Source organism: Anguilla anguilla, chromosome 7, assembly GCF_013347855.1.
Source record: "Anguilla anguilla isolate fAngAng1 chromosome 7, fAngAng1.pri, whole genome shotgun sequence".
Classification (NCBI taxonomy): Eukaryota; Metazoa; Chordata; class Actinopteri; order Anguilliformes; family Anguillidae; genus Anguilla; species Anguilla anguilla.
The window spans coordinates 47,907,268-47,920,470 of NC_049207.1; the positions used below are offsets into that span (position 1 = coordinate 47,907,268).

At 45.8% G+C, this 13,203-nt stretch overlaps 1 protein-coding gene across 1 annotated transcript in view; it reads right to left on the reverse strand.

The window, feature by feature from the left end:
• The window catches only part of LOC118231247 (PDZ domain-containing RING finger protein 4-like), a 135,906-nt gene extending 123,779 nt beyond the window's left edge, over window positions 1-12,127 (reverse strand). Inside the window, exons 1-2 of the mRNA XM_035424895.1 lie at window positions 11,349-12,127; window positions 10,326-10,436 (exon numbers count right to left, since the gene is read on the reverse strand). Coding sequence (XP_035280786.1) covers window positions 10,326-10,436; window positions 11,349-11,756 — 519 coding nt within the window. The 5' untranslated portion in view covers window positions 11,757-12,127. The remainder of the gene's footprint in view (window positions 1-10,325; window positions 10,437-11,348) is intronic.
• Window positions 12,128-13,203: the final 1,076 nt, after the last annotated feature.

Consider the following 13,203-nt stretch of genomic DNA (forward strand, 5'->3'; position numbering starts at 1 on the left):
TGTGTGTGTACACCAAGCTGTGTATGTGTGTGTGTTTATATACCCAGTGGTGTGTGTGTGTATGTTTATATACCCAGTTGTGTGTGTGTGTGTGTGTATGAGAGAGCACAGAGGAGTAGAAGGAATCACGGCAAAGGGACATCTCCATCACCGCTGGCAGATGGGACAGTCACTCCCACATCGTAAGAGAGGACAGGTGCCCCAGAGGAGTCTGGGTAATAATGTGAAATAATGAGCCAGAGCAGCACTGCATGGTAGACGGAGCTATCCACTGATCCAGGGTCAGTGTGATAACAGCACAGTATAGAGGACACTGTACACATCATACACAACCATTCTGTTATTCCCTGATCCAGAATCAAAGAGATAAGAAGAAGGTCCAATGCAACTGTCACTTACCTGACCCTAGAGCCACAGCTAAGGGTCAGGAGGTCTGTCTAAATGGCGTTCCTTCTACAAAAAGTTTAGCTGGTGGACTGTGAAAATGAAAAGAGGTGCTGGCTTGTAGCACGGACTTTGGAAGAGAAGCCTTGACAAGAGCTTTTGCAGTGTTTCGACCAAGCCTCTAATCTGAGCTCCAGGAAAAAAGGAAAAAAAAAACGGTGAAAAGCAGAAGCAGGAGAAACACTGGGGGCCTGTCATTTCTCAGATAGGTGTGCCAATGCACAGACACAAAAGAAAGACTTCTTTCAATCGCTGCATGAAGTATGACTGATGTGTTTGTGTAACATACACAAACAAAAATCTACTGCATATTATTTGAATATGACCTAATGTGTTTGCGTACAATTTGAATAAAGCCTGTGAGGAACAATCTGAATGTTTTTGTATGAGTCATGTGTACAATGGTTGCCGTGTGCTCACGTGTACACGACCACATACGCACACACACACATACACACAAAGTGCAATTGGCCTTGTTGCATTGCGTTGCATTATAATGACTGTAGACGGGAGCAGGGGGAGTACTATGGGGTAGATAAAATTAGGGCATTCAGAAGTCTGTGCCCCCCAGACTGCAGGGAGGGGGGGTGGGGTACCAAGTTTTCTGGTCTGTGCAGCTGCACATATGTAGTGTCGCTTCACTGTTTAATCTCATTAATCACACCGAGACCTGGCCCTGTGATTGACAGATGAGTCCCCCCCCATCCCACAGACACTCACACACACACATACATTAAAACTCTGGAGGCATGCTCGTGTGAGCAGGGAGATGGGGGTGTCTGGAGACTCAAATAAACCCGGTTCCAAACACAAGTGCTAATCACCCCCCCCCCCCCCCACCCAAATTCAGAGAACACCTCACGTGTGTGCCTTGTGGCTCTGTGTTATGAAACTGCAAGACAGGGTGTAACAGGAGAGAGAGAGAAAAACAGAGTGAAACTCAAGTTTTTAAAAATGGGCCTGTGGCGAATGGTCTGTGCTGTAGAGATGGGCTTTCAGACCGCAGTCTGTGGCGAATGGTCTGTGCTGCAGAGATGGGCTTTCAGACCGCAGTAATCCTCTGCTCGGACGGCACGACGTTCGCTAAACCAGAGTGGCGTCCCGGAGTCGCCGGCTGTTACCCCCGGGGACCCCGGCCCTCCGAAACCATCAAGCGGCCCGACGGGAACGCACCGTGCCCCTCTGCTCGTGGGCCGGGGGAGAGACCCCCTCGTTAATAAACCATTAAGACGCCGCCCGTGCCTTCTCCATTTCGGCTAAATAAAATACGGTTTCTCCGAGAAACAACATTTCATGACCCACGACATTCACGGTCCTACGCGAGCATGTTTACAAGACATAAATGAAAGGGAGCATTAGCCGCGTGAAACATTAATGGCTGAAATATTAATCTCCTATGCGGGGAACGGTGAAATACGGCATCTTTTCATCTGGTTTCTCCACTATAAAAAAAATTACAGCAGCAACAAAAAGCTGGGGAAATGGATTGCCCGCCGTTAAAAATTTCCTGCATGTCAGCAGGTACGGCTTTAGCCAAACACCTGTTTGGAAGGAGACGACTTAGAACACGAGGGAGCAGTAGTTTCAGGCCAGCGTGCCATAAAGCAGACCAGAGGCGTGCAACTGCACCCCGGAGAAGTCCATTTTGTGCCATTACACAGACTCACGGTGCACAAAACAGCACAGCAGTCATTTGTCAATTCAAAACTTGACCTCTACAGAAATGCACTACCTGAACTACACGCAAGAGAAGTCATTATGTGCTCTGAGCCGCTCCTAACCATGTAAAACAGTGTAAGGGGAAAGATTCTTCTTCTAAATCCGGCATCCGACTGTTTCTTAAAATCACAAAGATGGGAGAAGTAATTTCTCTGCTCTGAAAAAGAGCTTGTATCTAAAGAGCAGAATGTTGTTGCAGAGGCTGAATGCATTTTAAATCTCCACGGTGCATGATCGTTCTCCACTCTGACTCATAAGCACAGTAAACCAGCATTATGATCAGGCATTCACAGCAGAAGGGCACTCTTTTGTCTTAATGCCTGAACTTTGGCATAGAGAAAAACACAAGTGGAAATGCAGTGCGAGTCCATTTCGGCATCTGCTGAGCTAATCTACATCGCATTTCCCCATAACCTTTACCACTGCATAACATAATATTGCAAAACATATGCACTTCAATTCTTTTTTTTCCATCAATTATTGATTTGTTTGCCATTTCCAATGACTTGTGATAAATAAAAAAAAACATTAAATAAAAATGTATATTTGCGTGAAAAGTTACTCCAGAAGTTCGAGTGATTTGAACACAAACACAGGAAACTCAACCAGGCTCCCCTGTCCCCTCTCCCCTACCAGGCCTGCCTCCTCTCCCAGATCAGTGCATTTAGGGGCCGACATCTGTGCAAAGCTCTCCCTTAATTAAAAGTGAATTTATCAGTCTTGTCAGAGGATGCACAGCGCACGTTCCTTCATGGCCGGGGAAACATAAAAGCACAGGTATAAAAACAAGACCGGCTCCCTTTGCCCCACAGTAATAAAACAGGAGGCCAGTACATCGGTTGTGAGAGCAAAGGCCCCACCCTCTGTCAGCTCCTCTTTAGTTCTTCCTCAAAAAGATACTCTGGTTTGTGCCTCAGCAATATCATCAGCCAAGTACGAACAGGAGCCTGCTTTCGAGAGTCAATCTATTTCCAAATCAGGAAAGAAAAAGGTAAACATTGGGAAAAAGAAAACGAAACAAGGAGACCGTGTATACGTGTCAATTTACCACAGCTCTGTCAAACGCTTTAGAAAGATTAGCGATTAGCTAGCATCTTTTCGTAGAATGGAACTGGAGGAAGCAGAATTCCGGAGTGTGACTGTAAAGGAAGAGCGCGCTCCATGATGAAGCGCCGAAAGGTTGAAGTCATTCCACGTTAAGAGTCGCTCCAAGTGCCACTACGGCTAAGTGACGCGGACAATAACTTTCACAAAACCCAATCAGGTGCATTCTCTTCCCTCGGCGCAGTTGCAAAGAATATTTCAAAGGAAACGACGCGGCCTCTAACGCAGCCATTACCCATTCGCATAAAACATCTGTCAGTAGGCTGCAAGAGCTCGTCTTCACGCGCATGACTTCATCTCTCTCCTCGTCAGAATGAAAAAAAAACAAAAAAAAACAAATTAACCGGCAGAAACAATTCACGCCAGAAGAGTCAATTCAGTCATTTCCTGGACTTGTTCTCGAGCGCGCCGGAGTTCCAGAAGCTTCCTTTGATCCTGCCCTGGGGCGCGCTCGACGCCGGCAGCCGCTGTTGTTTCCGCGCCGCGACGCGCCAGAACCGTTTCAGAGCACACAAGGGGAGCAATCAAGAGCCCGAAGCCCAAGGAAGCGTCTTCTCTCTCGGCGTTCTCTCTCCGCGCCGGAGGTTAAAACTTTAACCCCATTCGGAGAGGAAGATTCAAGGCCTGCTCCAACTCCGCTTTGTCTCGACTCGCACGACCGCAGCCAAAATATCCCGGTACACCTGGCACGTCAGGGAAAGTCAACCCCTCTCTTTAACGCCAATGTGCACAGAGCTTTCTCTTCCACACAAAAAAGAACGTTCTCTTCCCTTCAAAAAGAGCATTCACTTTCCATCAAAAAGAGCGTCCTCTTCCCTTCAGAAAGAGCATTCAGTTCTCTTCAAAAAGAGCATTCGCTTCCCTTTCCCCTTACTTGCCTTAGCTGTAATTCAGGCTGAATTTCAGCAGTAAAACTGCAGGGGATGAAAAAGCCTGATGTGTTGAGACTCTGTAGCTCATGCTCTGTCTCCTGATGATCCAGAACAAATGGGAATAGTAAACTTAACACACAGGGGCGAGAAGCCAGTTAAAATGACACTACCAAGTGTTCATCAGATGGTACAGTATGACAAAATACACACACACACACACACACACACACACCCTATAGTGGGTGCAAGCCAGGCTGCAGGAAAAACCTCCTCATCCGTTGGTCGCGGTCAGGTAGCAGCGAGAGGCTAAACGCTAACCGCGCACTCTGGCCCTATGAGGTCACCACAAGTGACTCAGACCCTGCGCGCAAAGTCACTCTGGATTACAGCCTCGGCTAAATGACTAAACGTAACGTCAGGGGACATAACGCAAGCCCTGCTGCCCGGGTCCCCACGGGGGGACGGACGGTAAATAGCTGCACAGAAGGTGAAGGGCGAAACGGCTCAGCTTTGCGGTAAATGTCCTCGTGCCACCGCTACCGGGAGAGAGAGGAGCTTCTGTCTGCCCAGAGAGCTCCCAAATCTCCCCCAGCACAGACCATTTCCTCCATAAATCAGGCTTTTTTTCCCCCCAGATGTACGGATTCTGCATTAATTACCCTGCGCTATGGAGTCGCTGTCGTTTGCACTGCGTTGTCAGGAGCCGCACGCCTCACTCATTAAGGCGAAGACAACGGACGCACCCCTTTTTCCTGCCGTTGTGAGCGTGATGATGAATTGCGTTTGAGGGGTTCCCGATTCTATGCGTCGACTCATTGGCTAGCTGGAGGTCTGGTTTGGGGGGGGGGGGGGGGGGGGGGCTTGTTGGGGGTAGGAGGGTTCACCAGCCTCACACTGCAATTGGCAGCGACAAGCCAAAACAAAGAAAATACTGTAGCTAAGTTTAACGTTTAATTATCTGTCACAGTTAAGTACAAGCATCAGTTGAATCTGGGTCTGTGTGTGTGCACATTTGTGTATGGCAGAAGTAACCAGGAACTGCCCTCAGCTCAGCATGCCCATGCAATTTGTCTCAACTCAGGCGTGCCCGCTGCCAATGCCTTAATCTGCCTGAGTGACAGCCAATCCGATGCCAGGGCCCAGACTTCCCAGAATCCCACCCTCTGCTGACAAAGCGGTCTGCGCGGCCCTTCACTGGAACAGCTTCCTGCTTCTCACTTCCTCCCTAAATCAACAAAACTTACCAGGCCTCAGTGGCAACATGTGCATTGCCAAACGAGACCGTTAAAGCTGGCTGCCTCCACCGCAGGGCTCAGCAAGTTCCAGAAAGTTCCACTGATCCATTATTTAATGGCCAGACAGCAACATAACGGTAAGTTCTGTAAAAAAAATAATAACAGAGCTGTCGTTTATCTGGCCGCTGCAGTCGCTACGCTTGAAGTCACTCCGAGTGATACAGAATTTATCCTCACAATTAATCAAACAGGCTTTCATGTGTGTTTTCTACATTTTTTAATACCTTCTGCAAAACGGCGTGTGTGGCAGCCTGGTCGTAAATCACACCATAAAAATTAAAGACTTTTTCAAAAATTATGTGAAGTAAAATCTAAAAATAAAGCTGGTTTAATAACCGCAGGTGACCGGGTGGAGATACTCGGCCTTTCACCAATCAGAGTCCAAATGGGAGGCTAATACCCTGAATCAATCAAACTGAGCGATCAAGAGAAAAACACATAACCGCCCTTGCCCTCTGACCCTTCACCTCTGACCTAAACAAAGGCTTGTGGAAGCTCATTAGAGAGGGTGGGTGTTTGGACTACATTTCGGGGTGTAGCAGACACCTCTTATCCACAGCGGTTTACACGTATTACACTGTTTACATACAATCTGTTTAAACAGCTAGATATTTACTGAAGAAGTTAGGGTTAAGTGCCTGCCTCAGGGGTACAACAGCAGTGCCCCAGATGGGAATAAAACCCGCAACCTTTGAGTTTTCCAACCATTACACTATGCTGTTGGCAACCATTGCCAGAATACTCAGTTGAGCAGTGGGAGAGGAGGAAATCCTACTGGTTTTTCTGGCTTTAAGAGGTTCCCAACTGATGGATTATGTAGGACAGGGCTGCCCAACGCTGTTCCTGGAGATGAACTGTCCTGTAGGTCTTCATTTCAACCCTAATTTGGTAAACCTGGCTCGACGAATTAGCAGCTCAGTGATCTCTAGCTGTCGAATGAGATGTGCTTTGTTAAGCATTTGACTGAAAACCAAGAGGACGGTAGATCTCTAGGAATAGGGTTGGACAGCGCTGATGAAGGTTATGTAGGTTATAGCTATGGCCTCCAGTTTTCCACTTAAAAAGAAGCCACATTTCATGAATAACTGGCCCAATCTGCTTTCGGCTGGTTCTGAGGTTTAGAAGTTCTGTACTCCTTCCTCGTATTCAGTAAAAGCAGACAGGTTTAAACCCTGCACACTGTTCTCATGTTCAGTAAAAGCAGACAGGTTTAGACCTGATCACCCTCCTCGTGTTCAGCAGAAGCAGGCAGGATTATCCTCTGAACAGCTGAGCACTTCTCTCCACACCCACTGAAGCCTGACTGGGATCACATGACCTGAGAAATCCATGACAGACTGCACGTCCCCCAAAAGGCTTACTCTGCATTTCACAGATCTTACGCCATGAGAAATAACAGCCTCTCAGTTCTTCTTCTCCCCCTTCTTCTTCGGTCAGCTGCAATGCGCGAGGCTGAAGGATGTTTGGCTATGCTGTAAGGATGGCATCGGTATAAATCTCGGGCCCAACGTGCTTCTCAAGTTATCTAAATTGCCATCGTCCGTACTGCCTACACTGCCATAGATGGCAGGTTTATTTACGGGACCGACCGGAGAAAGAATATGGTTGGATAAATGCCAGAGAGATGACATACACAGAAATAACAAGTGTAGTGTGTGTGTGTGTGTGTGTGTGATTTTTTACTCAATCCCCTTGTCATGCCCGGGTTGACTTGATTAACTTAAGAGCACGTTTATCGCGCGGCCTGAATCAATTCTGTCCGCAGCGAGTCCTCCGGTCTATCAGTTATCATATTTTTGTGTTTGAGCCCTCGCTCCTCGCGAAATCAAATCACCTGGGTAGACAGGGACGGGTTATAAATCTCTCCCTCCCCTTGTCACGACACAATCTGTTTCTGTCATCTTCGATGTTCCGTTCCCCGACAAAATAGCTTTCGTTCGGTTCCCGAGGCGATGGATGGGCTCTAAAAACCGCGCTCTTGTCCTGCGATTGCAGGCTGCCGGCTGCCGAGCGTCACCGGGAGACCCGGAGCGTTCCCATGGAGACGCCTCTCCGAGGGGCAATCAGCTCTGCTCCGGATTGCTTTCGTTTTTTTTGTTTTTTTTGCACAGAACCTTTTTAAAGTTGCGTACAGCACATTCACCTGTCCCTCTGGGCCTCTCCCACTCGTAAAGGCCTCTGGGAGCTTTCCGTCTCATCGACTACCGTGCCCAAGTGTGCCTTCGCTAAGTCTGTATCCGCACAGCCAATCGGTTTAACTGATAGTCTGTGATGTCATAATCGTGTCTGATCATTACTCTTTGACAGTACAGAGTGTTGCTAGTAATAGAGTGGCATATACTGTGTCATTTTCAGACATCCCAGGAGGTAAGCACACAGTACTTAATCTCGTGACTTTTTTGACAACTGTAGCTCGACAAAAATTCCATATTTTCAACTGAAAAAAGCATTGCGCAAAACCTTTTTTCTGAACGTCGCGCATCTTCACAATTTTGACATGTCGCAGGCACTGTTATACTGTGCCACACAGTGTGACTGTACAGTTGACAAATGATAACCGGACGGTCAGGGGTTTGGCGTCTCACTACCATAGACAAGGAGACCCTCCCTGCTGCCATTTGCAAGCACACATGGCCAAATATCACGCAACACCTTCCTTTTTGTATAAATTACACTGTAGGGTTAGCTGGCTGAGTCGATGAGTGCCTTACAGTGTTTTACTCAAAATGCAAAGACAAAAAGCGCCATATTCCTAAACGGTATCAGAAGTGATTCAGAAAACTTTTACAGCGTGAAATGAACACATTTACTCTGGGTGTGAACTCCAGGGCACATTTATGCGGTTTTCATCGGCAATTTGCAATGTGTTACTGCGCCAAAGCAGCGATAAGCACGTGATGGGGAACCCCACGTGTTCGCATGTTTCACCTTGATCTTCCGCTAATATACAAGCTCCACAGGTGTTCCTCACTCCTGGTGATTACCTGCATTATTTATTAACAGAAGCAGAACTCCAGGTGCAGCGCGAAATCTGCCAGCCTAAACTCATTACCTGCTACCAAGAGAGCTCAGCTCAAACAATACATGCACAACAATGACAATTTATAAGCCTAAATAATCCGCTCTACAAATACATATTTTTGCATAAAGCAAATCAGACTGGCACGTGCGAGGGTAAAACTGAAACATCATTCCCAGACCCTCTTCAATGGTAATCGAGCCAAACTCATACACCAGCATATTTACACACTGAATACAAACAGTGAGTATAAAAAGACCAACACTTAACACTTGTTTAGGGACTGGGAGAGTCAGAGAGGTATTTCACAAAGCAGGATTACTGAGCTAGCTTGATAACTGAGCTGAGTAAAACCCGGAACAGCTCTTTTTCCTTCAATCCATGTTCCAGATTAAGGAGGGTTCCGGATTTTACTCTGTGCAGTTATCCAGCTAACTCAGTAATCCTATTTTGTGAAACAGGGCCCAGATCTAGTAATAAGCCTGCTCTGTCCATATACAGGAAGTACTCTCTTTGCTGTATTGTAGCATAATTTCCTGTTTTTTAGGCCTTAACTGCTCTAAATGCCATAGGTCTAATATCTTTTAATGAAAGGTCAGCAGCAAAATTTCCCCTTTCCCTGACTTTAAACTCCAAAATAGACCCCTCGCCTGAAACATGATGAATCAGAAGATTACCACAGAAGAAGAACGCAGTTAAAAGATTGGCACAGAAGGGAAAATGCCATGCTGTTTTGGATGTAAAGTCTGATAATAGTGCCATCGCCGATTCCCAGTGATGGTCATTTCTTGTCAGTCTGGCTCCAACTGTGTCTATAGTACTGCTTAACATCTGGTTACAAAACACAAGACAACTATTTATGTCTTTAAAGCTCTAGAAACACATTTACATAACATAATAAAATAATTTAAGTGCAGGTGACATCAAAATTCTCCCACACGACATTGTTTTGTCATAAGATAATATAAAGAAATTTTTTTGTTTTTTTAAACGTGTATAATCATGAGAGTTATAGAGCTAAATTTAAAGTTAAACAATATAGAATCATCAAATAACGGTTGCAATTTACTGAAACCTGGGAAAATATAAACTGTATGATTGTATGGTTTTTAATCAAAATGGTCCAGACCCTGAGGGGTTTAAAAGTAAGTTCAGTAAAACATGCACAGCTGACGATATACAAAGACACTGCCATTGTTTGCTGTTAATATATCCCCAGTCAAGCAAACAGGCCAGCGTTCACATCAGGTGCAGGATCAGCAAACATTATTTCATTTAAGAATCCAAACACAGGAACTGTCTTATCGATGCTCGGCAAAGAGTCAGACGGGCTCCAGGTCTTCCCAGACAGAAGTAGCCAAAATCAACACGCGCCCCGACGACAAGAATTCCATTTCGCCGGGACAACGGGGGAGGACATTTGCATCTGACCTTTTATCGAGGCGGACGGGGGCAGGACACGTACATCCCAGCCTAATGGCCGCTTTGGATCGCCGAATTAGACAAGAGATCTTATACCGAATAGAGAAATTTAAAAAGCGGGGGGGGGGGGGGGAGAAGCTTCTGACATGCTGCCAGAGAGCAGAGAGAAAAGGGCGACAGCGTGATGTTATCTGTCCGACCGCACGCCACAAACCACCGACCGCACACACATCCAGTCTGAAGGCAAACATTTAAACAAAGCGGTACGAGAGACGGGGAGATGTGGAGAGATAGCGGGGCGGGGTTTATGGAAGACGGTGGCTTTGACGGGCGGCGGAACCGCTGTCGCCGCGGGCGATAAGGACCAGGGGGGGGGCGGCCGCGTCGTCCGGTATGCGCTAGTCGCGTGGGCGTGGCCGAGTCCAGGTGCGCCGATGCGCTACGTCTTACCTGCGGGACGCGGTCCTTCGCCTGAAGCCCCTCCCTCTGTCCCGCCGGCTCCCTTTCGGATATGTGGGACACGGACACGCCCCCTGCCCCAGGGTCCAGCTGGGGGTCGTCCTGGAATATGCCCAACAGAAAAATAAGGTATTAGACAAGCACGCAGATGCTGCAGGTGTTATTTTGGGGATGTAAATCCGCAGTCCTGGGGGGCTTCACTGTTTGCAATGTTTTGTGGTTCCCTCACAAACAGCAGCTGACTCAGGCTACAGAAACGTGACGTGTGGACTCTTCAGCCAATCGACAACTTAAATTAAGTGATTTAGTGCTGAAGCACACTGCAACACAGCAGACACTGCGGCACTGTAAGACTGGGGTCGGACAATGGGTAATGGGTAATGTGGTGCATTGGTGTCTGGTGTCCAGGAAAGACCTGCTAATTTCTGCTAATTTTTGCTATTACTAAGCACTGATTAAATAGGTAGTACATAGAAGTTAAGCACACTTATGTACATCTTAATTTGAAAGTCAATTTTTAAGTACTTCACAAAAAACTTAATTGGCCTATTTTAAGTACGCTGTAAAGATTTCCTGGAACTCTACTTGGCAGAGTGCACCCTCTGTGATTTTGACCCCCAGCGATTCTGTTTGTCTGCTGACAGACATGCTTAGACTTTCCTCAGGTCCACCCTGGATGACATCACAATCATGGCCTCCACCCTGGATGACATCACAGTCACCAGAAGACATCAGGGAAGTAAAATCCGGATTCAAACTGCAGAACACTTTCTGCTTAATTTGTGTTGACATTAAGGTAACAAAGGTAATGGCACTGCATGACAGAACTTTTCAATAGAAGTCTTCAAACAATAAACATTTAATATTTTGTTGTTGTCAAAACACGTTAGATGACAATGTCAAGGACCACAATTTAACACAAACTCTTTTTTTGTTTGTTTGATTGGTTTTTTTTTTAATGAAGGCCTGTATGAAAGTTGTTTAGTAAATTGACCTTAGCAAATGTTGCCTTACCTTGCAAAGTCCAATCAGCTGTTTGGTAATGTCATTGATGTGAAGCATGTACTGTTGGAGTTTCTTCTGGTGGGTGACCGCAGTGAGCCTCGCTTCGTTATGCAGTGAGGTGACCTGGGCCAACAGGTGCTGTTCTCGCGCGTCCCACCTGGCCCTCCGCTTCAGTGCTTCATGCTGCAGCCTCGCGCTCCTGAGCAGCAGCGCCCCGTTCTCCGCGCGCAGCGCCCGCACGCAGCAATGGTCTCCATCACTCACGTCCCTTTGGAGCAAAACTAACCCGCATCCTTTCTGACACACACCGACCTCTTTGTATTGGCAGTCCGCGTCTGTGTGTGCGTCCATGTCCCGAAAGTTCAGAGCGTCACCGCACCTTCTGGTCCTACACTGAGCCGGATTGTTCTCACACATACCTGTATGTTTGTGGAATCCGGCTTTGTGCAGCTTCTGAAATGGTTGTAGTAATCTAAATGCTGAGTGGGTGAGTTATCGGTCAGTGGCAGGATCTTTGATGAGATAAGCGCTGAAGCGGGAAGGTCTCGTGCCGCAAAACCAAATGAATCAAACAAGACACAGAAAGAGTGCCCAGCAGGACCGCGCAACAACGCGTGCAAACTTGTGAGCCCAGTTTGCAAATTAAGTCTTGAGTCGAACACACTGACGTCGCGTTGTAAATGTCAAGTCCCATCGTTTTCAGTTTTTCTGAATGAGCTTTAAATCATCCCAACTCCTTCCATTTCTAATGCGAACAAAACAATTACAATCTTAAAAATCGGATGTTCCAAAGTTAAACTTCATCTGCTTGGAACAAAAGTTTCCAAGCCTACCGTATATAACCTAAAATCAGCGTCTATATTTTCTGATAGCAGCCCTGAACGAAACTATAACATCCCGTGCACGGTACAGGTAAAATATATAATAGGTTTTCAATTCAACATATGGGAGCTAAATTTAAAGTTTTATTTATGCTGAATAACTTGATATTCGTAACAGTAGGCTATTAGCGCAACGTTAGTGCATCAGATGAGGGAGAGCGTGCAGTATTAACGTTTCACCACCAGAGGCCGCACATATCTTCTTAAAATGCTTTCGGATTCAGCTCGGTACCTTTGTCTTTGAACTCCATCTGCATCTATTCAAACGAACGCAGCTATTTTCATACAAAAAAGTTAGTAGTTAGTGGAAGTTGTGTTTATTTATTTAATTATTTATTTATTTATTTATTTATTTATTTATTTACTTATTTATTTATTTATTTATTTAAAACACACATAACTGTCTGGTGCAATACTAACTTTTATTATTATTTTATTTTATTTTATTTTATTTTTTGCATTTCTGGCAAAATACTTCGCTATTTAATACTGCATAATGTCAAAATAAAAGATAGTATTTTCAGGCATAAACCCTTTCAGTGTGAAATATTCCAGCTGATAGCACCGCCTTCCAGGGCTTGAGGAGATTTACAGTAATAATGAGTCAACTTTTAAACTGCGCTTTAAGACTTTCATTAATAACCAAGGTAATTTGATCTGTTCTAGGGAAAACAAAAGTCTTCAAGGCTCTTAAAACTGGTCAGACTGGTCAGTGTGTTGTAAAACAATAACATTTTATTTGATATCTAAGCTAGCACGCCTCCAACAAATAAAGCCACAAAAACCTAATTACTCACATTGCACTTATTCATTAGGCATTCAGATAATATGGATCACAGGCCAATGTGTTTCAGCTACAAAGCTTTCTTCACTTTGCATGTTTCCCACCATTGGCCAGAGAGGCTGTTTTTGTATTCAGATGTAGTTCGAAAGGACAATAACAGATTCCATTAAACTATTTATAGAAGGATCCATTGGTTAAA